Genomic DNA, 26,993 nt, shown 5'->3' on the forward strand with positions numbered 1-26,993 from the left:
TTTAGGTTTTCTATAAAATCCAACGTGACGATCAAACCACGTGACCAGTCAAGAAGTACAATTAAAACAGCAAAAGTTTTCTTATACGATCAGCACTGTTTTGCCAAGTTTGGTTACCCTATCTTTAGTACCCGGTAGGCCTATAGTTTGGGAGATAGGCCTACGTGGAGGAACTTTAAAGGAGCAAAGAATAATTATCCAATATGTAACAATTCTAATATGTGTCCCGTCAGAGAAGCACAGCAGCCAGAATTGAGTACCCGTAACCTTAATGAGGTAGTTTTGGATGCACCGGTAGTTTTTGATGTTTACCATTCTATTACTTAGCCTGATCGGGGGTAGTTTTTCACACAACGTCATTCCTAGGTCTAGGCCTACAGTTTACACTGAATACATCAACCGTATTTGTAAGGTTTCAGCTGATGTGCTTTGATTACCATTTGAGTTCTATTCGACGAGTATGTAATTTTTTTTTTGTTTTTTTTTTTGTTTCTTAGCCTCCATTTACGTCTACCTTCTCCTCAAGTTATGAACTTAGATGTAACCGATTCAATATGGCTGACAAACATGTGTCTTCGTCTGCCGGAGCAGGGCCAAGTAATGTCGAACGTGCTGACTCCACATCAGACCAACCTATCCAAGGCTTCGAGAGCATTGATCAGTTTACTCAGGTACAGGTCTCTACCATAACTAAAATAGCTAACAATTTTATGAAAATTATACAATGTCTGCAAATGGTGTGTTTTCAGGGAATGAATGTCATTATGCGATGCTCAGTTTCCGCTAGTTTAGTAAACTTACAAGTTACAGGGAAGATGTGCTTACGTAATGTGTTCACATTAAATAAGGTTAAAGTGTTGGTGGAACTGCTTGTTCGGGAGTTTTAAGGACTGGGCTGATGCTTTTGTTGGTCGCTGACCCACTTGTCAGATGTCACTTGTGAAATTTAGAGCGAGGTGCACTATCTGTTTTTCACGCATTATCAAGCGAGATTTGTGATATTGGAGCATTGTTGTAAACGGGAATTTGCGAGGCGCGTGGTTTGTCAGACCAAGAAAAGCCAATAGTGTACCTTAATGAAAATTTATTTATATGATTGGAATTCTTTCACATGAAACGGGATAGTCCAAGATACATCAGACGTTAGGTTGAGCAAAATTTTCTTTGGCCAAATATGGCCCCAAACCAACATCAAAGCGCAACCCATTTAAAAACCTGATGCAGTTACCTGCCCTGGTTCTATATGTCAAGGCTGTCAGTACAAGCGCTCTCTTTGAACATCACCGAGGAATCTCTGGCCCATGCGTCCTAGGAGTGACCGATGGACATTGTGTTTACATTGACAGATGAAAACATAAGGAACACAAGTGTCTCTAAATTTCAGGCCGTGGAGACGTGTTGAATGGTAATTTTGTTTCAAATGCCAAGACACACTGCCAAGGCAACTGCATCAGGTTTTTAAAACCTGGAAAGCTCTCTGACATTGGGCGAGGGCCATCCTTGGGTGGACAAAATTCTGCCATAGTCTACAACAGGCGGTTCTTCCACCCATCATGACTTGTAAATCAGCTGTAATTACCTTGGGCAAGACTTGTACAAGTACGAAATTTTGTAATGCAGAATGATAGCTGACTAAAGAGATAAAATTCTAGCTTTTGTTTATCGGTGCAGACATATGAACACAGCCAACACATACTTGGTCAGTACTGATCATTCAAAACTGCACACTTGGGGTCACTTCACTTGGTGAAAGATAACATGGGAAGGTACAGAGAAGTGAACAACATTGTAACATATTCTGAGGATGATGTTTGATAATAATTGAAAATTAAAGTATGGTAGAAAGCAGAATAATTTGCACAGCATTTGTAAGTCGTGAAGAACTTTCAAGCATAGTGTTGGATTTATGTTGCGGTTAAGCAGAGTTTTGGTTGGCACAATTCTACGGCTAACCTTGACAGTTTAGCCCTACCACGTTGCAAGATTTTAACCTGGCAGAATGGTAAGGTGTAATCGCACTGAAAGCACTTGTAGCGCTCCTTGAAAACTATGTGGTCAGCATGCCCACGTGTAGTTTTTGGAAAACCCACTTATTTTTCGGTTGTTGGCCTACCTTGTTAGAAGGAAATATCAAAACTACAGCTCAAAGTTTTGGTTAATTTCCATGCTGTTTGGACAATAGTTTCTCCTCTGTGACTGCACAAATAAAAATATTTGAATGATGTACCATGCATCCAGCTGCTCAAGTCTCAAGTGAAATACACATGACAGTAAGTTTTGATCAAGTGAACATCTGACTTCAGAAAGGGCACTGTTGTGATTGGAAATTGATGGATGTATGTGTAACCCGTTGACTGTGGTCATTGGTGATTTATTTTGTTAACTGTGTTTACATGTGGATTTTCATCCTTCATAGATGATGACCCAATGCCACATGGTGAAGTGATAGCAGCATACAGTTCTTACATAGGAGCGTTTTCAGACCATAGTGATGACCCCAGCCACTGAATAACTCATCTTAATATCTGTATTCAGATTTTGCACAGGATTTCACCAGGAATCAAATTCTTGTCAAGATTCTTGCAAACATATACTATGGGAATCCAAGCAGATTCCCATTAAGTCTCAAAAATAATTTTCAAAATGACCATATCTTTTCAAATTACATTTCCTATCTGTCGCTCTTCCTTTAGACAAGTGGACATCGGAGCTTCACATGGTTAAAGTTGCTAGCAAGGAATCCAGAAAATCTGTAAAGCACTTTGAATCTGTAAAGGTGTGACTCGACCCAGGATTGACCCTGGATCTCGCGCTCCCAAAGCGGACGAATAACCAAGATGACTTCTGTGGAATACGCCATTGCTTTGGATATGTTGTTTTAGTAAACAAGGCTCATATAAGTGAGAGGAGTTAAATAAAAATAAACTAAGAGGCAAGAAATTGAATGAATTAATAAACAGTACATAAAAAGGTTAATTTATCTAACGTTCGATAAAACTGTTCAACTTTTACCTTACTTTAAACTTTGGTTTTTAATTACAGCAAGGGTTACGCTCAGTTCTTGGAGCCACTAAATCATCCAATGACTTGCCTGCTCCTGGAGATGATTTTGATTACTACAGCAGTTTTGATTCGTTCAGGAACGTCATGGAAGTGGAGGGACGGCGACTCATTCATCTGTAAGCTGTGGGAAAACTTTCTTAACTAAAGATGCAGTGGCTGTGAGTTCAAGTCCTGCTCATGATGGTTTCCTCTCAGGCCGTACGTGGGATTGTCGTGGGTTTCCCCTGTGCTCTGCTGGTTTCCACCCACCATAATGCTGGCTGCCATCGTATAAGTGAAAATATTCTTGAGTATGGCGCAAAACACCAATCAAATAAATAAATAAATAAATCTTAACTAAAGATAACATTCTCCATGTCCATCCTTTGCAGTCTTATTTAAAACTATCATATTTCTCGTGTGTTTTGGGGGTCTTGCTGACAGTATTACAGTGATTGGCAGCAACTATAAGGTTGTTTATGTCGTGTTGCATGATGTTCATTGCGTCCACCAAAATGGCATTCCATCAAGATGGCAAACACATTTGTGCTGTTTGTAGTGTTTACACTGTGAATGAAAATGTTTGTCCACACATCAGGAGGTGGGAAATTTGTAAGTTTAATACTTGCCAAGGGATTGCAGATTTCACACAGCTGGATATCCATGGACACAGCAAAATATTTAATATTAAAGCTGTTAACAAGCAGGGTGCATGCAGGTGACAGGAAATGTTAGGAGACTATAAAGATGTGAAATTTTGGCCTAAATAGTTGGAAGGAATAAGCGGTGTTGTGTGTTCTTTTTTTTTGAAAACATCCTCAGTCCAAAGCCATGGTGTGCGGTATCCTAAAATCTGTCTCTACCTTACAGGCTTGTAAGGTCTAGACCTGAATAGAAACTGGAAACCGCAGTATTTCTTCAATCTTTGAATTTGGCCTAATAAGAGTAACATGTTTTGGGCTCATCATTACTCAAGGTACCTGGATAGACATATTTTTGTTTTTTTTGATTTATATTCCTGATAGCTGGGGGGTAAAGGGGAAGACCATTCGGATTGTTGAGAATTACCCATGATGCATTGCGAACAGGGCTGGCTTTACGCACAAACATTGAAAATTGTCCGTTGATAAGTGTGGAGAGGAGGAAGATTTGCTGATTTTTTCTTTTCTGACGTCAATGGTTCGACCAATTGTGGGCTTCCAAAGTTTTCAATGCATGTCCAACACTTGTTCAAACTTGTTCTAACCAGGATCACTCTACAAGTGTATCATATGTCAAAAGAATCCATTCGTTGGTTCTTGGGAAGAAGATTTTTAAAGGTTTCGCTCAAAATCCAACATGGCCACCATGTCACATGACCAAAGTCAACCACAAACAGCCAAACTTTACCTCAGAATCTTGTTTCTGAAATCACAAAATTTCAACTACTTCCAATGAAAACTTTTCCTCTTACAGCTCAAAAAGCTTTTAAGAAAACGGAAGAAAAATAATAAAAATCTGATCGATTTCAATAAGTGTTTCAGTACAGAGTGCTGGGCCCCTAAATATCATTACTGGTACTTTTGGAGTCTACACTTGACAAAACAGAAGCCTTGGTTTTGTTATTGCCGTGTTTCACCAATACAGTCTGATTTTTATTTTAATTGGATGGAAATAACATGAAAAGTAGTGGAACTGGAACACGATCTTTATTGTTTTAAGGTGCCAACCTTTCAGTTGCTATGACATGAAAGGTGTGGGTTCAGAACCGATGTAGGGCAGAGAATTTTGTAGATTGTAGTGGCTGGAGTGAAAATAAGCTGTCAATGACACAGGTGTGGACGCATGTGCCTGGTGACATTTGTTGAGAAGCACTTGTCCTCCATAAACAGGGGGCCGAGGTGGTTAGCACGCATTGACAAAATGAGCCTCTCACCAATGCAGTCGCTGTGAGTTCAAGTCCAGCTCCTGCTGGCTTCCTCTCCAGCAGTACGTGGGAAGGTCTGACAACAACCTGCACATGGTTATGGGTTTCCCCTTGGGATTTGCCCATTTTTCTCCCACCATAACGCTGGCGGTCGTTGTATAAGTGAAGTATTCTTGAGTGTGTTGATAAACATCAATCAAATAAATAAAATAAATAAATCTTCCACAAATTTGGGGTGCGTATCTGTAAGTCATAAGTGTGGAAGTTTCTTGCCAATATTCAGAGGTTCAAAGCTGAGAAAGGCATTTGTAGTTACAATTCTAGTGAGAACAGTACATGTCCAGTACCTTTGTTTTCTTGTTTCGTGTTATCAGGATGAAAAGAATCTTGCGTCATCAAGGAGTGAAGGGAACGCTAGAACATACAGACCACTTGGACCCGGAAGACACATTTGATGTTTTGGCAGATGCTAATGACCATATACTAGAGAGAGTGGTAAAGCTTTGTTATTATTATAGACTGTCTTCCTTGCTCTTACCCTTCTCTGTTGGCTAGTCTCTCTTTTGTTGACGTTTACAAACCAGTTTCCGCTGGGGGGTGGGGGGGGGACCTCAGTGGCGATATGATTTCTAGCGTGCCAGCATGGCGCAATGACTCAGCAGCCTCTGACCAACAGTCGTTGTGAGTTCAAGTCCAGGCCAGACTGGCTTCATATCTGGGCGTACATAGGAAGGTCTGTCAGTAACCTGCAGATGGTTGTTGGTTTCCTCCAGGCTCCACCCAGTTTCCTCCGTCCATAATGATGGATGCCGTCATGTAAATATATTCTTGAGTACAGCATAAAACACCAAACACATAAATAAATTAATCAGTTTTGATTGTGCGAGACCAGATTTTATTTTCCTGCAAGACAAACAAGCCCAGATCGCTGTGTTGAAGCACTGTAACCCTGAACCTCAGTGTGGCATGCATTTTAGCAAATTTTTTTATTTTATGGGAGTGATTGTGACACCCGAAGTTTCATATGGGCTTGAGCATAGCTTAAAGTCAAAAACAAAAAAATACACAGAAAAAGCTGGAATTGGCCGCAAGATCACAAATCTATCTTACACTTAAGTCAGACTTAGTCTTAACCTGTTTACATTATTCCCAAATTTATATTTGAAGTTAATCATTGATTTTGTCAAGAGATTGTCACGAAAGGCTGAGACAGATCTAAGTATTAAGATAGAAATTCCTAAGGTAAGTCACAATTTTAGTGCAGTAAACTGTTTTGAAGTTAAGACTAACTCTGATTTAGTGTGAAGACAGCTTCGTGATTCTAGGGCCAGATCTGAATTCTAGACTGTCCCCAAAGTCTCCATTAATGCTGTACTGTGGGCATAAATGACCATGTGCTTTTGTTTCTCCCCCATTTGACCTGTTCTGCAGATGAGCGCTGATTCCCCCACAGTAAATAGCTATTTGGTTTAAACCCTTGTATGAGGAACCTGTGGATGGTTATGGGTTTCCCCTGGGCTCTGCCTGGTTTCTTCCCACCATAATGCTGGCCACCGTTGTATGAGTGAAATATTCTTGAGTATGGCATAAAGCACCAATCAAGCAAATAGAGCTGCTTTATATTTTCATTGCCTATGCATTCATTTTAACAGGGTAGCAGTTTGGATGAAGCATCTGGAGTAAAGACGGCAACTCAGACCCTGGTGGTGGCCAGTATCAAGGGGCAGACAACTCCACAGGCCAGCTGGAACAAGAAGGTGGAGTTTAAATGATAACTTACAATTTGATCATTTCTCTTGAATCACAGCAATATAGTGACATTTTACATAATGGGAAGCCAAAGTTTTATTTCAATCAAGTCCTTTTGTGTTGGGAAGTATATCTTGAAAACACAAAACCTAGGGACAATTGGACACAGAACACTTAACTCTGCTATGCCTTTCTTCATGATGGGTGATATTAGGGTGTGACATTGTTTATACATCTGTACATCCATAAACTTTTAGGATTACCACTATACTGCCAGTAAGTATCACTGATAATCTTAGTAATATAACATTTGTTCACTTTGTTTGTGCACCATAAAGGCAGCAAAACCTGTAAAAACCAGTTACCTTGCATTAACATTTGTAGAATTATGACGCTTTTTGTGATTTGCAGTTTTTAAATGTCACCACTATGTCTAATGGTATTTTCTATTATTCGCTCTGCTGTCATTGGGGGAAATCTTGAAGTTCCAAACCTTGTTTTCTCTAGTCACCCAGTACATCCGGGAAAAGTTACAGACTGCTCGCAGCGCATAACATCAAAAGGCCACAGCTGAAATTCAGGGATAAGGTAGACAACGCCAACAAGCCGTTTGTTCCTATCATAAGGACAAAGCCTAATGCTCTCCAGTCACTAGCAGGTAAGAGTGTAGTTTATTAGAAAAAATAACAAAGCGCTCTTCAAATCCAGCTTTCCACAATGTGGGTGAAACATTGCCAATATGGCGTTAAGGCATAATCATTCATTCATTCATTGAGTTCCAGCATCTTCAGCTATTTCTGCTGAATCCCTTGATTTTCTTCATTCATAAACCTGCTGGCTATTGTTTGTGAGGTGTCATCAGTCTGGATGAGGTGGTGTTTTGTCAGCTATGTTTGGCTAGTATTAATGTAAGCTTAAACGGGAGCATTAATCCAACATGGCTGCCTAAAGAGTAATCCATAAAACAGTGGTCAAAAATAGAAAAAAATTTTAATGAATGAATGATTTTGCGCACCATTCTCACCCGATTTTTTTCTCTAATGAATAAAGGTTAGTAAAGTACTGTACCTGTCCAGGTATGTTGTAATTTTGTTACATTTTCTTACAGACAGTTTGATGATACCCGTCTCCCAAGATGCCAATCACCCCTCATTTCTGTAAGTACTTGTAAATTTTAAAGACAGAAAAACTTTAAACTACTGACTGGCAACTATAGTATACATTTCAAGACAGTTGATTAAGAGTGACAAGATATATATCACAACAGAATATGATTCCCAAATATTTAGAACTTTAGAACATCTTTCAAAAGAAATTCTAAAATGTTAATTCTTTAAAGCTGTATTAAATTTGTAAAAAAAAAAAAAATAATAATGATAATAGTCTTTTGCTCTCTCTGACGTACTTCATTGAAAATGTTTAACAAAAAGTTTCATTGAAACTTTTCAAAAAAAAAGTTGATTAAGATAAACATTTATTTCTAATAACCGTTGAATCAGTATATGTATAATTGTCTTGTTTTAGATATCCACATCCATACCAGTATGAGTTAGACCAGTTCTCTCCCTTGCCGGAACAGTTTGAAAAGGTGGAGCCACAGGTAAGCTAACATGAGGATGTCCATCTAACCTCACAAATATTGTGGTAAAGGGGTTAAGAAGCTTGTTTTTCAGTTGCAAGGGACACATGAGATTAGAATTCTCAAAATGTTTGGATTCCACCGCTCTCACTTCTTGTGGAGCCATGCCAACAGTAAGTAGTTGATGATGGTAATGTGGTAGTCCAGTGTTTGTTGAAAACTTTCATGTCTCCCACCAGATTGGTGTTCATATCTGTTCATTAAATGTCTCAGGGTCGCTGGTATACCCCAGACTCCATTTTCCTCCACCTGTAAAACTGACTGTCAATATTTTATTCAAAATTTCTTGAGCATGAGGCCAAGAAGAGTGAAGTAAATAAATGTTTATAAGTAAAACTACATGCCTACTTGGCCTTATCATGTGGAACTTGACAAAGCCTAATGATTTGTCACAACAAGCATACGATATCAGGTAATACCAGGGTTCTCACTAGCTTTTTAAATCCCTGAAAGTACTTGAATTACGTTGAAAGTGCTAGAATTTTAGTTGAAAGTACTTTAAATCTCTGTGCTCGAATGCTGTTGAGTGTACTTGAAATCTGTTGGAAATTGGTGAAAACCTTGGAAGATCTTGAAAATGGCTCCTTGAAAGGAGATGAAAATTTAAATATCAAACAAATGCCATTGAAAAGAGTATGCATTTCCTCGCAGGTGCATGCCATAAAAACAATTCTAATATGTACCTCAAGTTGATAAATTATAAATGAAGTCAGCGCCAAAATCTGCTATGGGCGACTCCACTTTGCCTAAGAACTAGTCCTTAAGCCTTCTGTGTTAGGAGAATTGCATTTTATACATTTCCGGTACAACTCTTCTTCTCAGAAGGTAGCGAACAGTACAGTTTGTTTTCCACTTGACGATCGGGGAAACCGGAATGTTGGACGTAGGTTCCGAGTTTACACGAACAAGCCCGCAGTTTTAAAGACTCTCGTTGGCCGAGAGGCAACACACCCTCAGCATAAATTACGATTTATGCCAGCTTTGCCGTTTTCAGGTTTTACGTGTATGGCGAGGAAAAACCACAAAATTATGCAACAGGCACCACCACATAGAAAGAAATGTGCTCTTTTCAGCCTATATAGTGTCATTGTTTTAAGTTTCCTTCTCCTTTAAATTGACCAATACATAAAGTACTAAAATAGTATTTTTCGTCCCCATTGACTTAAAATGAAATGTCTTTGAAGGTGATGGAAAAGATAGTGTATTAGGCTCTTTAATATAAGCCCTTGAAAAGGATTTTATTTCGGAAGTGGGAACACCTGGATACTAATATTGTGATGTTATTACATGTAGCTTAGCTGCTGTGCGGCAGAGATGGAGATTTGTCATGGCTCACACAATGAGTGAGTGAGTGCTTGGGGTTTAACGTCGTTCTCAGCAATTTTTCAGTCATATGAAGACGAAGGAATCATTAGGGTGCATGCACGTGTAATGTGCCTCCTTGTTGCAGGACGGATTTCCACCGCTCTTTTATTTAGTGCTGCCTCACTGAGACGACTTACCGAAGGCAAGCAAGCCGCCCCGCCTGAGCCATTATACTGATACGGGTCAACCAGTCGTTGCACTATCCTTTTCATGCTGAACGCCAAGCGAGGAAGTTACAACTTCCTCTTTTAAAGTCTTAGGTGTGACTCGATCAAGGATTGATCCTGGATCTACCGGTCCCGAAGCGGACGCTCTACCAACTGTGCTATCCGGGCCGGTCTCACACTATGAGAAAAATTTGGAATTTTCTCTGACTTGTGATTAATGGTTGTTGCTTTCCTGGGGCCGCCATGGCCAAGGGAGTTAAGACGTCAACACTGCGCAATAACCCAGGAGACTCCCACCGATGCGGTTGCTGTGAGTTCAAATCCAGCTCATGCTGGCTTCCTCTCCAGCCATACGTGAGAAAGTCTGCCAGCAACTGGCGGGTGGTCGTGGGTTTCCCCTACGGTCTGCCTGGTTTCCTCCCACCATAATGCTGGTAATAATGCTAAATAAATAAATATTGCTTTCCTCATGTTGTTTTACAGATGCCAGACCCAGTGTCACTTACAGCCCCTGTTTTTGTCCAAACAGCCTCTGAGCTGGCAGAAATGGTGGATTATTTAAAAACAGAGAAAGAAATAGCTGTTGACCTGGAGGTGATTTTTTTTTAATGTTTCTGCACCACTAAAGTTAAGCTAAATAATTATGGACTTTAGTTCTTTTTTTCCCTTATATCAATGTTTTACGGCTGAGAAATGGATTTACAGTATCTCCCCTGTTTTTTTTTTTTTTTTTTCTTTTTCAATTTCCTTCAAGTTTAATTATTATGAATTTACAAGAGCATGAAGAACCAGATGGAACAATAAAAGGAAAACAAAAATACAGATTATTTATTATACTGTAATATTATACATTTTTTGGTTGTTATACATCATTGTAATTTATTGACTTATTAGCATAGCTTTTTTGTATATGCGTACTTCTTTATATTCTACATATACATTTTCCAAAGTAAAATGTTCTCCTCATTGCACAAGACAAATATTCAAGTGTATGGTATTGAACCGGAATAAATCAAAGAATTTCAATGGATCAGTTATTTTACTTCTTTTCCCTTTAATCAGCATCATTCATATCGGACATTCCAAGGGTTCACATGTCTACTCCAGCTGTCCTCACGTACTCGAGACTATTTGGTGGATGCCCTGGAGCTCAGAGCTGACATGTACATTCTTAACGAGGTCTTGACTGACCCAGCAATTGTCAAGGTAATGCATGCACTGTTCAGGTACCCATAACAGTAAGATTTACCTGACTTTTCGAAACTCAGGCAGCAGGCAGTGAGCTAGTGGTTAAATGTGCAGCCTGTAAGAATGCTGGGATATTCGAAGTGTGGGTTCAAACCCAGCATTGGACATGGAATTTATAGATTGTAGATTTGATAACTTGCCAAAGTTTTGTGGTTTTACCAAGGACACTCCAGTTTCCTTCATCCAGAAAACTAACTGACATCATATTCTCCCACCATACGTGTTAAGGCCTGCCAGCAACCTGCATTTGGTCGTGGGTTTTAACCGGGCTCTGCCCGGTTTCCTTCCACCATAATGCTGGCCGCCATCATATAAGTGAAATATTTTTGAGATATTTACTTATCAAATAAATAAATAAATAAATAACTGCTATCATATAAGCGTACAATTTATGTCCCTCAGTCATTTGGTTTAAAGGTAAAACAGGGTTTGGGTGACATAAATGGAAACATCAGCAACCTCGGGTTATAGAAGTCACTTGCATCTGGTTGGTTAAAACTGATAACATGACAGCGCTCTCGATTGTCTGCAATTTTGCTTACATTGAACTGTTGTTTTGCAATAGTTGTTTTACATCACAACAGTTATGCTTCCTTTGTGATACTTTATTGATGCATAATACTATAAACAGTTTAAGTTTGCATGTTTGTGTGTCTCTGTCCTGGTGAATAAGATAAGGTTCATCCATCACATAAACACTCCATTTTATTCTGTTTAATGGCAGGTATTTCACGGTGCTGACAGTGACATTGAGTGGCTTCAGCGAGACTTTGGGCTGTACGTGGTGAACATGTTTGACACTGGCCAGGCTGCCAGAGTTCTGAACTACAGTCGTTTCTCATTGGCCCACCTCCTGCAGATGTATTGTCAGGTGAACGCAGATAAGCAATACCAGCTGGCTGATTGGAGGATACGGTATGGGCGAATCATGTATATTTATACACTGACTAGGGAAGGTTAGATGACTTGCTGTAGGACTTCTTGAGCCTGGTTAACAAAGCCATTTCAGCTTTCACAGTTATATCAAATTTAATCATGTATTTAAGATTTTAATTCAAACTGCAATAATAGTCTAAAGCCTAAAGTTCCTTTACCACAACTAGTTTGTAATAAGAAACAACAGCTATAGATAATTACCCAAAGGTATACATTGTAGTGTCCAGATTTAGAAATTTATTGGTTTTGCTCAGTATATTTATTAATATTTATTTACATTTTGCAAGGTTAAATTCCTATTTTTCAAGCTGCTTCTGTGTGTAGTATCTCCACAGTATTTCAGGCCAAACTGTTTCCTGTCTTGTTACATGAAGCTTTAGCAATTTATACATCCACATTTCTTGCAATCAGATGAACGAACACACATTCTTCTACCCACAAAACTCACTCGTTAAATGTTTTAGAGTATCAATAAGGGAAAAGAACTAATACAGTAAATCAAATATGCATGGTGTGGTTTTCTGATACAGCGTTTTCATTAATGTCCTTTACCCAAAACCAGATTTTTTTTGATCATTGTAAACTGTCCAGTGATGGTATAGAATACATGTATCTCTGATATGCATGTATATACAGAAATATGTAATTATTATTATTATAAAAATGAAAAAGTATTACATCTTTTGGAAAAAAAAAATTGTGGTTTTGCATATTTCCTTTGTTATATAAACATTTTGTTCTATTTCTCAGACCTCTACCTGCAGAAATGATGAAGTATGCGCAAGAAGACACACATTACCTGCTGTATATCTACGATTTGTTGAAAAACGAATTGATAGAAAAGGGGAACGCGCAGAGAAACTTGTTGCGATCTGTCCTGCAGAGAAGTACTCAGTTGTGTGGCAAGGTATGTCCAGTAGAGGGCTGTTTGCTTTCGTTTGTCATTTCTTTCTTTGTGGGCAGGTTTATCGTAAGAATGAAGGTTTGTGTATTTTAGCATATAGCATATAAATGTCATTTCTTTCTTTGTGGACAGGTTTATCGTAAGAATGAAGGTTTGCGTATTTTAGCATTTAGCACATAAATGTCATTTTTTTTCTGTGGACAGGTTTATCGTAAGAATGAAGGTTTGTATATTTTAGCATTTAGCATATAAATGTCATTTCTTTCTTTGTGGACAGGTTTATCGTAAGAACGTGTTCACAGACGAGTCCTACTTGAACCTGTATCATCAAAGTAAGAAAGTGTTCAATTCTCAGCAGCTGCATTGTCTGAAGAGGCTGTACGAGTGGCGAGATAAGATCGCACGACTTGAGGATGAGAGTACAGGGTGAGGCTTCCCTTTTTAGTTGTTCATCAGAATTTTACTGTGGCTGGCTGTGGCAGTAGATAAAATGCTCGTTTCCTCCTTAGGACGCACAAGGCATGGCTTCAAATCTGGCTATGGTCAGAGAATGTATGGATTCCACTATTCTTGCTGTTCATGGGGCCTTGACCACTATTTGCGGTTCTCAGTAGTGGTAAGTCTTAACATTCTTGTCTTTCACCAATATGGTGCGCATACCTCTATGTCACATGCAAGAAAGTTCATTAGTAACTTGCCAGAGGTTGGTGGATTGTTTGTGGCATAGCATTTTCATTCACCCATTAAACTAATTGCCATCGTATAAATGAATAAATTTCCTGGTTATAGCATTAAACACACTGAAAAGATAAGTTTAATTCACCAATCAGAATAGGATATCACTGCTGTACATTATGCTGTCTTGAATGAGTTCTTGGGACAGGTATAGAAAAGTCATCAAATTTCAGGAGAGAGCCATTTTGTAAATTCTTTGCCCTGAAGCTCCAGCAATTTGTGTTACTATCACATTTACAGATGATTGTGTTCTGCATTTTTGTTAATGAAGGGTTTGATTACATGTTAATGGGGAGCCTCCGTGGCTCAGTTGTTTAGCCCTCTAGTACAGCGCAATGACCCAGGAGTTTCTCACCAGTGCGGTCGCTGTGAGTTCAAGTCCAGCTCATGCTGGCTTCCTCTCCTGCGTTAAGTGGGAAGGTCTGTCAGCAACCTGCAGATGGTTGTGGGTTTCCCTCGGGCTCTGCCCGGTTTCCACCCACCATAATGCTGGCCGCCGTCGTATAAATGAAATATTCTTGAGTGCGGCGAAAAACACCAATCAAATAAATAAATAAATACATGTTAATGCTTCTCAGCAGAGCAATTGGTGGCCTGTTTTAAAGGCCATGTCGTCGTTGAAGCGACCATGACAACAACATCTGTAAATTCACTTCATTCCGCTAAGGTTGAGTGTTTGACTTTTCTGCTTGAAATAATGAAATTGTGAATATTTGTGAAAACTGAATTTTTCAGGCCTGGGTCCATATTTATCAAGCAACTTAAGAGTTAAGTCATGAATTGCATTTGCTTAAAAAGCCAGATTCAAAACTGGAAAGAATTCAATTTATGGTCGGTACATTGTTATGCAGTGAAGAATCGGTATACAAATTTTAAACCTCCTCCAGCAAACATTTTAGCTGTAGATATGTTTGAATTTTTGATTATCTGTCTTAATATCTTGATATTAACCTTTATATACTATACATGGGGGGTGTAAGACAAACAGACGAGAAAAGGTATATAAAGGTGTATGCGTAGTAAAGGTAATTTGGTTCTGTTGACAGATATGTCCTTCCCAAGCACATGTTGTTACAGATCGCAGACATCTTGCCCAGGTGAGATCACATTTTACTCTTCTGTCTTACTATTTATTACTAATAACTTTCAAACTTAAACATGTATGTAACACATTTGTTTGTGAATTCTTTATTACTGGAGACCGAGCCTCTGTGGCCTTGTAAATAGCGTGTCACTACAGCACAGTGACTAAGGAGTCTCTGACCAATGCATTAGCTGTGAGTTCAAGTCCAGCTCACGCTGGCCTCCTCTTCAGTCATAAGTGGGAAGATCTGCCCACGTTGAGTGATGGTCAATTAAATAAGTAAATAAACTACTATATGTGAGTTTTTTTTATAACTAGAGAATCACCATTACAGGCTGAGACAAAGACAGATCAGTCCACTGTAACAACTTGAAAAGAATATAGGTGTCAAAAGTACTTGCGTGGTCTTTGTGGAAGTTGCATATGTTGCATGCGATATCGAATACTATTGAAATAAATAATTGTGATGTGTCTTGTTGACAGGGAGAGACAGGGTATCCTGGCCTGTTGTAACCCCACTCCACCCCTCATTAGACAGTGTGTTAATGAGCTTCATGGGCTGATCATGGAGGCCAGGGAAATACCTCTTATCAAGGTTTGTGCTAGGAAGCAGGACTTGTTGGTCCGGGTGTCAGGATAATGTGACTGAGGGAAGGTCTGATACACTAAATGTATATATACAAATGACTCCTCATCGTTAATGACTCCTTGTCGTCATATGACTGAAAACTTGTTATGTATCACGTAAACCCCAAAGCATACATACATGCACACATACATACATGCACACATACATCCATGCACACATACATACATGCACACATACATACATACATACATACATTGATTTGGTTATTTGCTTGACTGGTGTTAAACACCAAACTTTAATTAGATTATTTCACTTACACAATACACTTATACAGCAGTCTGGTTTAGGGGTGAAGGAAACCATGTAATTGGATGTCTGACCAACCACAAGTTAAACAGATACATGGAGGCAAAGGAACTTCAGTTTCACAGGGCTTATTCGGGGTTGTTGAAATTTAGGATTTTCAAAAGCTGCATTTATTTCAGTATGGTTTACACCCACCTATTGCAGACGCTGGGTAGACCGTGGAGATATACAAGACAAGTTTTATTCTCTTTTCAGGTGCAGAAGGAGAGACGCCAACAGTCCAAATCCTCCTCACAGCCATGTGTTGACACCAGCCAAGTCTGCTCTCATGACCTCTCCCACACGCAGTGTGACCATGATGGTGCTGAGGCAGGAACACTGTTACTGGGTCAGTTCCCTGAGAAATGTATTTGTGTAGTACAGTAGCCAAAGAGAGCTATGCCAAGTGAACATGATTGAGATGTCTTCAATGCTGAAGGATGAACCATCACACCTGAAGCTAACCGAGAAACGATTTGCAACTCAAGACAATCAGATTTATTTATGAATCTTTACATGACCGTGAACACAGCTTCCACTCGAAAACTTAAACTTAAAATGGACAAATTAAAACTACAAAAACTGAGTTGCAACGTGGGCGATTGTCAGAGTTTGCAATGTTATAGCATAGGCATAAATTACCATGTGCATCTTCCCTATGACTTGTTCAGGAGCGGTTGATCTTTATATGTATTTTCAGTCTAGGTCACACCAATTTTAAGATGCATATAAAGGCCAGTTTAGGTCACACCAATTTTAAGATGCATATAAAGGCCAGTCTAGGTCACACCAATTTTAAGATGCATATAAAGGCCAGTTTAGGTCACACCAATTTTAAGATGCATATAAAGGCCAGTTTAGGTCACACCAATTTTAAGATGCATATAAAGGCCAGTTTAGGTCACACCAATTTTAAGATGCATATAAAGGCCAGTTTAGGTCACACCAATTTTAAGATGCATATAAAGGCCAGTTTAGGTCACACCAATTTTAGTTGTTGCTTTACGGGCAGAATGAATCTTTTTTCAATGTCATGAGAGGGTATAAAAATACAAAAAAAAAAACAATAACTTGAAAATCATCTAATTTACAATTGTACTCCTCAATTCTGATTAACATGTCTCTCAATCTGTTCACCGGCCTGGATAGCACAGTTGGTAGAGCAGTAGATTCAAGATCAATCCTGGGTTGAGTCACACCTAAGACTTTAAAAGAGGAAGTTGGAACTTCTTGCTTGGTGCACAGATTGAGAGGGGATATTTCAATGACTGGTTAACCTGTATCAGTATAGTGGCTTGGGCGGGGAGGCTTACTTGCCTTCGATGAATCGTCTCAGTGAAGCAGCACTAGATAAAAGAGCGGTGGACATCAATTAGGCACATTACATATACCCTAAGGATTTCTTCGTCGTCATATGACTGAAAATTGTTGAGTACGACGTTAAACCCCAAGCACTCACTCACTCACTCACTCACTCAAATCTGTTCACTGCTGTGTGTTCATACTATTGTCTGACGCTGATCTGTTCATTGCTGCTGTAGATTCCAGTCTCCTGACGGGGTCATCTGCCTTGTTTGCTTCCTCCAGACATAGCACGGTACCTGTGAAGGAGAATGCCATATTGTCAGCCTTCAGCTCCAGTCCCAAGGTATAGTGAAAAAACATTTCACCCATACTCCCTTGCTTGTGGCCTGACTACTAAGTTGTGTGAACTTCTAACAAAGGGCACTCACATGCACCCCATGGGAAATTCGCTGGCGGTTGTTTGAGCTCTCCCACCAACAAAGTTGTTTTGACCGCTATCCCCACAGCAGGCCGCTTAATTTCCCGACTGATGGCTGGGGCCTAAGGAAAACTGTAGTTTAAAGACATTCAATTTTTATGTCTCAAGAAGAAAGCTGAGAATCTTTTTTGTAATTTTATTTTTTCAGGTCATAAATAATATGTCATAGACTATACATCTACACTATATTAAGAAGTAAAAACCAATCATGTATCCTTATAACAAAACCTGGGAATGTATAGGACCACAGATGCACAGTAGTTGTGTTGACACCCACATGTCAAGGATGGCACCATCATACAGCCATCGGCGACCCATACCGTTTGTGCGTTGGGCGGCCGGCTGAGCATGATGGGAATTTAGGATTGGACTCTACTGTATAATCTACTGGTTTGTTGGATAAGTTTTATTAGGACAATGTTACAGGCAAAGAATTAAATTATAATGAAAGGCGTACAAATGGAGAGCAGAAAAAAAAAGTTATATTTAAAATTCTGTACTGTTTAGTTCTAAATCCAAAGAAACTTTATCTGTTCTTGTTTAGATTTTTTAGAAAATTATTGGATAATTTGAGTAAGCTGGACATTGTTCAGCATTTATTAAACAGCAAGTAAATTTTGAACATCTGGGTTTTCTTCTTGGTGTTTGTATTTTTAATGAGCATTGTTTTATGTGAGGTGTTTTTGTTGACAGGATTTACCCACACCCAGCCAGAAGAAGGCCAGATGTATACTGGAGAGTTTCCATAACCCTTTTGATATGGTAGGATTTTTTGTTCTTTGCACTCCACAAGTACATGCACTTGTCGGCCCTGTGTCAACTTACTGTGACTGGATGAAAAGTCCTGGTACTTCTAGCTGCGTACTCAACGAATACCTGTACTGGCTGGCCCTGTGTCCACATTCTGTGACTGGGTGAGAAGTCCTGGTACTTTTAGCTGTGTACTCCACCAGTACATGTACTGGATGGCCCTGTGTCCACATGCTGTGACTTGGTGGGAAGTCCTGGTACTTTTAGCTGCGTGCTCCACCAATACCTGTACTGGCTGGCCCTGTATCCACATGCTGTGACTGGGAGGGAAGCCATGGTACTTCTAGCTCTGTACTCCACATGCTGTGACTGGGAGGGAAGTCCTGGTACTTTTAGCTGCGTGCTCCACCAATACCTGTACTGGCTGGCCCTGTATCCACATGCTGTGACTGGGAGGGAAGTCCTGGTACTTTTAGCTGAGTACTCCACCAATACATGTACTGGCTCGCCCTTTGTCCACATCCTGTGACTGGGTGAGAAGCCCTGTTTTTTTTTAGCCCTGTACCCCACAAATACATGTACTGGCTGGCCCTAAGTCCTCATGTTGCAACAGGGTGGGAAGCCATGGTACTTTCAGCCCTGGTGTCACAGGCATGCATTCCATTGAGGCAGTAACCTTGGGTGGGTTCACTGTTGTGTCTGGTGTCACAGGCATGGCATTCCATTGAGGCAGTAACCATGACTGGGTTCACTGTTGTGTTTGCTGTCACAGGCATGGCATTCCAGTGAGGTAGTAAGCATGACTGGGTTCACTGTTCTTCCTGGTGTCACAGGCATGGCATTCCATTGAGGCAGTAAGCATGACAGGGATGGCATTTCAGTGAGGCAGTAAGCATGACAGGGTTCACTGTTCTTCCTGGTGTCACAGGCATGGCATTCCAGTGAGGCAGTAACCATGACTGGGTTCATTGTCGTGCCTGGTGTCACAGGCATGGCATTGCATTGAGGCGGTAACCGTGGGTGGGTTGCCTGTCATGCTGGCTGTCACAGGCATGGCATTCCAGTGAGGCAGTAACAAAGACTGGGCTCGCTGTTCTGCCTGGTGTTACAGGCATGGTATTCCAGTGAGGCAGTAACCAAGACTGGGTTCACTGTTCTGCCTGGTGTCACAGGCATGGCATTCCATTTAGGCAGTTACCATGACTGGGTTCACTGTTCTGCCTGGTGCCACAGGCATGGCATTGCAGTGAGACAGTAACCGTGACTGGGTTCACTGTTGTGTCTGGTGTCACAGGCATGGCATTCCATTGAGGCAGTAACCATGACTGGGTTCACTGTTGTGTTTGCTGTCACAGGCATGGCATTCCAGTGAGGCAATAAGCACAGTGAACAAGTTGCCCTTTAGAAGATTTCTCTAAAAATTGGATTTGACTAAAGTAGTGTTGAAAGTTTTAATATCTATGGCAAAAAAGTACAACAGCTGGATTGGAATTTATGTGGATAAGTTTGCTCTCCTAGTTGACTTAATTGTGCAGATGTGAAATTTTTTCTATGGGCTTGATCAATTTGTATTTATTTCTTCATATCCTGTTCACTTTTTGTTTTTTCCTTTTACAGTATCTTCCACACTACACAGAGCATATGGGGAAGACAGATAACAAATCCCACAAACCTACAGTAAGTCAGAACCAAATTAGATTATATTTATTTATTGTTTAGCACATTTAGTGGTCTGTAGCATTTGATTATTCCCTATAAACAAAACACTGGCAAATGTAGGTTGTTGTTTTTCAAGAGCCTGAAAAAATTCTCAACTAATTTCAAACTTATTCTGAAAGTAGTTGATAAGAGCTGGCTTTAAAGTAGACCCCCACTTCTGTACCATCCAAACTGCAGATAGATGTTTTGATATCCCCGTAATGGATTCCGATTATTCAAAAGGTCGAAAACAGGAGAATAACTGTAAAATTAGGTGATCTGTCATCAGAAAATTTACTCCACTACGAACGAGCCACCTTTGACCTTGTAACGTCACAGCGATGCATTCGCTTCAGGCATCTGAGGCTTCACTACATGTACAACACAGAGAACAGCAGACTATCAGTATACTTTTACAACTAATTTCGAGATTATTCCATGCCCAAGTGTGGCTTGAGACTGCAATAACACAAGGCAGGATACTATAAAGTTACATACATGCAAAGAAGGATGAGCCTTTTAATGTCCCCCCCCGCCCCCAGAAAAGACAAACGGATAAAAAAGACGTACAGATTTTCATTCCCGGAATGCAGAAGTTGTTCAGCTACTTGTTTGAAACAGTAGTCTGTGAACTGTAGGGAGCTGCTAGCCTTTTCCTTACAACAGCCATGAGGTTACATAAAAGTTGGTTGGCCGGTTGAATTTTTGAATCTTTGAAGCTTACATGTATATTTCATCATGGACATCCTGGGTTTTAACATGGGTCATTCACTCAGTGAGGGGCCTTAGTGTAAGATTACATGAAATCTGATACAGAGGAAGTCGAATCTGTTGTGAATTTGTGCTTGTTTTTAAACTTATAAACCCCAGGATTCATGGTATGTGCATTAAACCTACTTGTACTTTACAGACTGGAAAACAGCCTAGTTTGTGGAAACTAGTCAAGAATACAAGTAAAGAGGATATTGTAAAGAAACCTAAAGAGCTCAAAGGTGAGTTTTTATACCCACCAATCAGGGCTCACTTTCATGAGTGTTGGTAGATCAACTGAAATATTATGTGTATCGTTGCTCGGATTTAAGTTTTGCTTCCAACAGATTTGAGATGGAAAACAAAAAGGAAGGATGAATAAACACATGCAAAATCCATACAGTGATTTTCACATGTGTATACTGTATGTGAAGCATATGGGTGTACATTCTCCCATCATGTGTTACTTGTCTCTTTAAATTGCCAGATTGTAGTGCACCTAGAAAAACGTCTAGTAGTGGAGAATAAAGTGCAATATATCCCTGCCTGACCTTAATGTTGGGGGTGGAGATATGGTTCAGCTCATGTTGGCTTCCTCCATGGTCGTATGCAACAAGGTCTGTCTGCAGCTTACAGAGTTGTGGCTTTCCCCCGGTTCAGCATAAAACACCAAGCAATCAAAAAAATAAATTAATTAATCTTAGGGAAGTATATTTAGAGTATTTGTTTATAATATCCACACTATAGATCAGTGGCTCATTTTTTTGTAATGTATCCTCATACATGTTACAGGACCCCGCCCAGAAGACAAACCAATTATAACAAAGGAAGAGGAGGACACGATGGTGCCACTCTCACATCAGGTGATAGATGCTTTGCCAGTCAGAATCAAGTTTAAGTTTTGTGAATGTTGATATATGGTAAAAATTTTGCTCGTGACTTAAGTTGATTTTTTAAAGTTGCAATCTTAGAAAGGTATTTTGAAGTTTGTGTGTACATTTAAGATAGTGTCATATCTTAGTGGGAAAATGTGAGCCTCATTGCCAAAAGAATCATGTTATGGTATTTATTTTCCCTGAGAATGGAATTTTTGGGGTGAAATGTTACATCATTTACCATAATAAAATCTGGTAATAAGGGCAGTCCTTTCTTAGTTTTGCATAGTAAATTTGCTGTCATGTTTAGATTTTGTTTCTCTTGTAGTTCCAAAACCCAAAGAAGAGAAAAAAGCAGGACGATTGCACAGTGCCATCGTCACAAGCAGAACAGCCAAAGCAGAAAGTTGGGAAAGTCTCGGGGGGTTCTTCAGAAGCTTTCAAACCATATGACTACAGTCAGGCCAACATGAAAATGTTTGAGGGTGAGTTCTGAGGCTTTTCTTATGTCAGTGTTCCACTGGCCCCTTCAAGGTGGAGAAAGCATAAAAGTTAAATAAAGGTTAGATGAAAGAGTAGGAAAAGTTACTTGCAAATGTGGTCTTCAATATTTTTTTGCGATTTTTTTTTATGAAGAGAACAAAACACTCGAAAATATTATTTGTATGGTAGGTGTTTGTGACCACCTATATTTGGTATATATTGCCTTTGTGTAATACTGGATGTAACATATGTTTAATAAAAATATATTTGCACTGGAAGTTGGTCTTTTCAGCTAAAGACTTGTGTTCAACCTGGATTTTGATCATTTCTCTATTTTTGATATATTCCTAAATATTATCATAATTTTGATCAGCTGCATATGTTTGGATATAAACCACAAATTTACATTGATGTAAATTTATTTTACATGCATCACATCCTTATTTAGAATATTATAATGCAAAGATGGTAAATATCAAAGGGTTGGATACCCACCGTACAAAAATATTATCAAATACTCTTTTCTCCGGAAGAAAAAAAAAAAACTAAAAAATAATAAAAACCATATATGCAAATTAGTTTTGACGCACTTTCTTCTGATTCCGGCATCATGCTTATGTTTTCTTCTCCTTTAGAGTACTGGGATTTTGTTGAAACAAATTCAACATTTTCTTTAGAGTTCTTTGGTTTAAATTGTTGAATATCACAATGCACTATGTTCTGAATGGGCAGACAATAAGCTTTTGGAATGGTATTCAATAACCTCTGTGTGCTTGTAAGTACTTTAAAACTGATTGATCCAAAAATGAAGTACTGAAAGCCCTGCTTGCAAGGTCCATGAAAAACATTTTCTTTTAAAAGTGGGAACAGTATTGTTTTCATTAACAATATTTACTCAGTAAATAGCTGCAAGTCAAGAAGTTTGTTGGGTACCAGGTGAAGAGCAGTGGTTTACTGTGTGAGTCCCAGTTTCCTTCAGCAATAACCCTGACCCCTTCTGTCGTATAAATGGAAAAATAAACACCAGTCAATCAATCTATGAAACGCTAAATCTTTTACATTTTATATTGACAGCAAGGTTACTTGTGAATGATATTTGAGCTTACTGCAGTAGCCATGGAAACATTTCTTTGTTCCTCAAGGGCCAGTTTTGTCAGGAATGACCTTAAAAAAATATTGTTAAAATAAAATGTGTTCAAATTTCACAGAAACAACACATGGCATATTGTTTGGCACTTAGACCTGAAACATAAAAAGAAAGTTGAAGTCAGATCAGAATAAAAATGTGTAAAATGGAGACTCAGTTTGGAAAAAGTAGAGTCAGTTTGTAACATGGAAAAGACTCCCCCCCCCCCCCCCCACCCAAAAAAAAAAAATTGTGGAAAAGCTTGTGACTCGCTTGTTTACAGGATTAGCATGTCATGAGGACTATTGGGGAGAAACTGTTGACATATTGTGTGTATAAAAAAAAAGTCATCGGGGAATCTGTCTTCAGAAAAAATTAGTTTTCAGACATAAACTAGAACCATCTTAGAATCTTTATTTTCTTTCAGCTGGGTCACACAGAGGGAGGAAAAGGCACATCTACGACCCAGATGGTGCACGCCAGAAAATGAAGGAGCATAAGGTATGTTCTTAATTTAGGAAAGTATCGTTTTTATTGAAACTTTGAAATAAATATTACAAAATAAGGTTGTATATTAAAGTGTGAACAGCTGGGGTTATATCATTCCCTCTTTAAATTGTGTCATTTATATAGGTTAGTACAAAATGTAAAACGTTCTCACTGCACCAAACATAAGGTTCAAATTTGAGAATATCATAATTCATTGCTCCATTAAAATGCACATTGACCTCAGGCTTTTTAAACGCTTCAGTCATACTTTGATGGAGGGTTAATCTTTAGACACATATTCTTTTCTGTACATGTAGTTCGTTTCTGTACATACTTTTGTTTTCTATTCAAAGGTTCACAAGTCAAAGCTTCCAGCTGGTGCTGGGAAGAAGAGTTACACATTTGGCAAGGGAGGTAAATCTTCATCCAAGCGGGACTGGCCCAGTCGCCGAAATTAACAGATGTCTTACACTGTGTGAAGTGATAATGGACGTGAATTCCATGGAACAAAATCTGCTCATGAGAAAAACTGACTTTTTCTTGTTCAAAGACAGGCGAGACAAGTTACCTCTCTCTTGGTTAAATGTTACAGTTTGCGAACTACATATGTTTGACATAGGTTCAAGATAGATTTGTGAACTACAAGCTATGATGCAGTCTTTTCTAGCAAACAAAAGAACTGTGTCGATAAATGTTAAATTGCCTGTGATCTAACACTTCAAGGGTCCATTTTAAAAAAATGTGATGTATAAGCCTTTTAAGGCTAATCCAGCGATCAATATCCTTGCACTATGCTACTACATGCAAACATGTAGAAGGATTATGAGATTTCTGTTACCACTGAGTAGATGTTTAGGTTTAACATCTGTAATATTGTTTACTAAAGATTGGGTTATAGTCTACATGTAAAATATACACTCCTTCCTTATTACAGAACTGCTGTAGAGGGACAAATCTGCCAACATATACCCTGTTATAAGTAGCACATGTTTTTATGAAGTTTGCTGTGAGTTCAAGTCCAGCTTATGCTGGCTTCCTCTCTGGCCGTAAGTGAGAAGGTCTGCCATGTAGCTAAAAATGCGAAGCTTTTCTTCACTAAACCTTCTGAAAGTGTGTGCAATTGTGCGCAACCTGGGGAAAAATTTGAGGGCCATATTTTTGACTGGGTTAAATTGAGTCAGATGTTAAAATCTAGTTTTCTGTAATGATGGAAGGGTACATAAATATGTACATACGCCAACATACATGTAAGTTACAGATAACAGCATGACAGGATAACACTAACAGTATTCTGAGATATCATTTTCTTTGCCAGAATGTGCTTTATTGTACATCCCTCGTGTACATATATCCAACCATGCCAATCGTCTACTGTTAAAACCGACCTATGACATCAAATTGTTGTTACACCGTTACATAACTTTAAAGGAATGGAGCAATTGAAAACAAGTGTGAAATGGCCTAGGTAAGCCTACAGGTGATGGCAGCAAATGCTGTTTGGCATGCAAACCTAAAGTAAACAAACATGTTTTTGGTCATGTAAACACACGTTCGTCAGCAGGGTGGGTTTAAAGTAACGGAATGCCTGCGTAACACCCCAGCCTTCATTAATTCTAAGGAATGCAGCGTTACTTGGACAGTCCTCTTTACGTAGTGGTGCGTATTTGTGTGTCAGTCAGCAGATACATTTATGTAACAAATGATCTTTATGGCTAGAAGTCTGGGGTGTTCCAAGCGAAAGAAAAATTAGGAATGTGTGAGCCGTCTAGTGAAGGTAAAGCCTATGTTTTATGCGTATCCATGTTGGTACGTTTGCAAGACTGAGGTTTGTACACAGGCAAAATATGGTGGCCTGTTCACATCTTCAGAATTACAACAGATAAAATAAATCTACTCATATGCCTATGTAAATGGAAAGTGGTCTTCTGTTGTGTTTGCTAAGTGTGGAAGGAACTCTGATAACAGTTAAGTGGTTTATTACATGTAAAATCCTTGCCAAAAATAAATGGTGTCATCAGTGAAGTTACTGTAATTCTTTTTGCAGGTTTGCAAGCTGTTTATTTAAGCATTTCGTGAAGGTATTATTCTGTGTAGAATGGTAAACTTACACTTTTTGTGAAGCCCTGAATCTGGCCAATTTTGTCTCCAAAATCAGCATAAAAATGTGTGTAAATTGCACAGAAGTTGCTCTTTCATATCCCAAAAGGTTGAGGAAATAGGGCAAGTCACCATTTTAATTATTGTGAAAAATTTTCGTCATTAAGGGGGCGGTGTCATTGTCAGACTAATTCTCCAGCAAACTTAAGGCATTGTTTTCTCACCTGAAGAAAGCCTTGTCAGAATTTAAATAGGCTTCTGGTCAAGATACTGCTTCTCATGAACATTGTGGGAAGAGAAGAAAGTTACCAATGGCCAAATTTCACAAAATTTAAAACCTTACAACAGTGCTTAGTTCTTTATGCTGGAAGTTGTAATTTTGAAATATTTCTCTGAAATAAAGATTTATGAGGTAGTCAAAATTTTATTTCCAAGGGCTTAATAATAACCTCTTGAGCCATACTTTAAATTTTGACTTCAGTCAGAAATGGCTTTACAGAATTAACCCAAAATATCTGGTAAGAAGTCATTTTACTGAAAGAAGGTACCAAGGGAGACTACTCTTATGATCCCACTGATACAATGTACGACATATTGAATGTTGTGATATGAGAGATCAAATGCTGGACAGCCTGGCTGTACAAGGGTCTGTTTATAGCGACTTATTTTGTTGTGCCTCTGGTCTCTTTCTAACGATTCAGCGCTATAATGCATCAGCATTTGATTGGACCGGTTAGATACCAGCGCCTGTTTTACAAGCCTACCGTACCGTAGAGAACAAAGAGTGCCTGCCTCGTAAACGGTAACTCCCGGGTTCAGTCCAAAATCCTGTCATACCGAAAACTTTTAACATCGGTAATTTTAGCACTATCTCGCTTAGTGCTCTGCATAAAAGAAATATATGGGTCTACTAATGGTCAGCCCGTTGTCCGTATGTGGCAGGGTGGGGAGTTGCATCTGTCGTCTCCAGCACAGCGGTCCAGTGAGGTAGCAGTATAAATACATGTATGATGGCGCTAGGCCTAGCCTGCAAGTAGACACAGTGGTGATATGATCGAATTCTGAAGCCAATGCTAAACGAACATCAAAAAGCTGTCACAATGCTGCATCAAGTGCATTCACAGCACAGGTAAATCACAAACATTCGTCAGGTTGACTTGAATGACGCAGTTTGACTCTCCCTAACAAGTGAAGAATGAATGATTATGACTTGACACCGCATCGGCAATATTT

General features: G+C 39.2%; 1 protein-coding gene across 1 annotated transcript; it reads left to right on the top strand.

Moving 5' to 3' along the window:
- Positions 1-548: 548 nt before the first annotated feature.
- On the top strand, positions 549-25,333 carry LOC135465977 (exosome complex component 10-like). Its single transcript, XM_064743359.1, has 23 exons — positions 549-671; positions 3,043-3,179; positions 5,323-5,443; positions 6,601-6,705; positions 7,205-7,355; positions 7,806-7,854; positions 8,222-8,297; positions 10,352-10,462; positions 10,931-11,074; positions 11,841-12,031; positions 12,803-12,959; positions 13,234-13,382; positions 14,738-14,788; positions 15,259-15,370; positions 15,926-16,058; positions 17,251-17,357; positions 18,186-18,254; positions 19,860-19,919; positions 20,851-20,932; positions 21,483-21,553; positions 21,894-22,050; positions 23,602-23,675; positions 24,017-25,333. The coding sequence occupies exons 1-23, from the start codon at positions 555-557 to the stop codon at positions 24,119-24,121; spliced, it is 2,529 nt and encodes an 842-aa protein (XP_064599429.1). The 5' UTR covers positions 549-554; the 3' UTR covers positions 24,122-25,333.
- The last annotated feature ends 1,660 nt before the right edge of the window (positions 25,334-26,993 follow it).

This window comes from Liolophura sinensis, chromosome 5, assembly GCF_032854445.1.
Source record: "Liolophura sinensis isolate JHLJ2023 chromosome 5, CUHK_Ljap_v2, whole genome shotgun sequence".
NCBI classification, from domain to species: Eukaryota; Metazoa; Mollusca; class Polyplacophora; order Chitonida; family Chitonidae; genus Liolophura; species Liolophura sinensis.

Excerpts from the sequence above, each read along its gene's own strand:
- LOC135465977 (XM_064743359.1), top strand. The coding sequence starts at position 555 with ATGGCTGACAAACATGTGTCTTCGTCTGCCGGAGCAGGGCCAAGTAAT. Across the intron at positions 17,358-18,185 it reads CCTTCAGCTCCAGTCCCAAG|GATTTACCCACACCCAGCCA; the intron begins GTATAGTGAAAA and ends TTTTGTTGACAG. Across the intron at positions 21,554-21,893 it reads TGGTGCCACTCTCACATCAG|TTCCAAAACCCAAAGAAGAG; the intron begins GTGATAGATGCT and ends TTTCTCTTGTAG.